The 1,372-nt window shown below is 68.7% G+C and overlaps 1 protein-coding gene across 1 annotated transcript; it reads right to left on the reverse strand.

Annotated features, from left to right (window-relative positions):
- Nucleotides 1-82: 82 nt before the first annotated feature.
- Nucleotides 83-1,310, reverse strand: MNEG_10411 (hypothetical protein; the record flags this gene model as incomplete). Its single annotated transcript, XM_014041119.1, has 4 exons — nucleotides 83-128; nucleotides 310-352; nucleotides 618-711; nucleotides 1,263-1,310. 4 exons carry the CDS (start codon nucleotides 1,308-1,310, stop codon nucleotides 83-85), a joined length of 231 nt encoding a protein of 76 aa, XP_013896573.1.
- Nucleotides 1,311-1,372: the final 62 nt, after the last annotated feature.

Here is a 1,372-nt window from a genome sequence, read left to right on the forward strand (position 1 = left end):
GGGGCAGGGGCAGGGGTTGTTCAAGGTCAGGGGTGCAGGCGGGGCCCGGATTGAGGGGGCGCGAGCACCCCCTGGCCAGCGGTCAAAAAATTCGAGGCATGGCCACCCAGCCAACAGAACTCTGTCGGCTGGGTGGCCATGGGAGGTGACCGGCGACCGACCCCCGCTGCGCGGGGCGCCCCGAAGGACCGCTGCCCGCGGGAATATTCTCTGCACTGTACGCGGGGCGACTCGCGTGTGCCGCGCAAGGTGCTTCGTGCAGGGAGCCAATTTGCAGAGTGCCAGAGGTTTGCGGGTGCACCACCCCACCTGAACAGCAGCACGTCCCCCTCCTTCACAATGTACTCCTTGCCTGCAGGCAGCGCGTGCGGCGCACATGTGTTGATGGCGACGGGTGGTCGAGTAGGGGTGATGGGCGATGCGTGCGCGCGCGTGCGCGCGCGTGTGTGTGTGTGTGTGTGTGTGTGTGCGTGTGTGTGTGTGTGTGCGTGCAAGTGAGTGTGAGTGTGTGTGCGCGCGGGCAAGCGCGGGCAGGCATGCGGAGCATGTGTGTGTGCGCGCATGCGTGTGTGCCTGCATGCGCATGCGCCTGAGGCATACGTGGCCCCCCGACCCACCTTCCAAGCGCAGGGCGCCGGCCTCCTTGGCGCCGCCGTAGCCGTTGTACTTCAAAAAGTCGTCATAAGCAATTGTCTCAGCCCGGATGAAGCCCTGCGCGTCAAGGGTACGCAAGGCGAGAGAAAACCGGCGTCGAGGCACGGCCAGCAGTGAAGCGCGCTACCTCGGGGGGCCGGCGGCTGGGTGCGAGCACGGCTGCAACAAGGGCCGCTTGGTTTGCTCACAGGCAGCGCGGGTGGCCCACACCCTCGCAAAGGGGGGTTGACGCCTGCTGGAGAGGTGCCCGCTCCGGCTGTCATGTCAGCCGAGCGGCAGGTCAAAGCCGCTGCCCTGGGCGGCACCTTTTGCACCTCGCCCCCCCCCCCCCAGGCCAGCACCACTTTGACCGGCCCGCAGCCCGGCGTCCCCATCCAAACCGCCCAACCCCGCTGCAACTCAGAGCCAACACCCTGGTTTGCTGGCTGCCGCTCCCCGGCCTTCAGGCCCCGCTTCAAGGGGATCTCACGGGGCCACGGCCTCGCGGCCCGGCAGGAGAGAGCCTCTGCCGCGGCCCCAGCCGCCGCGGCCCCCAGTGCCCCGTCACGCAGGGTATGGAACCGCCAACAAGGTCGCCAGGCCCCCTCCCCCTGGCCCTGCCCCCCCACCTTTTCGAAATCCGTGTGGATGACACCCGCCGCCTGCGGGGCCGTCATCCCCTGCCGGATAGTCCACGCCCGAGTCTCCTTCTCGCCTGCGCGCACGCGATGCGCAGGGC

This window comes from Monoraphidium neglectum, assembly GCF_000611645.1.
Source record: "Monoraphidium neglectum strain SAG 48.87 unplaced genomic scaffold scaffold02303, whole genome shotgun sequence".
NCBI classification, from domain to species: domain Eukaryota; kingdom Viridiplantae; phylum Chlorophyta; class Chlorophyceae; order Sphaeropleales; family Selenastraceae; genus Monoraphidium; species Monoraphidium neglectum.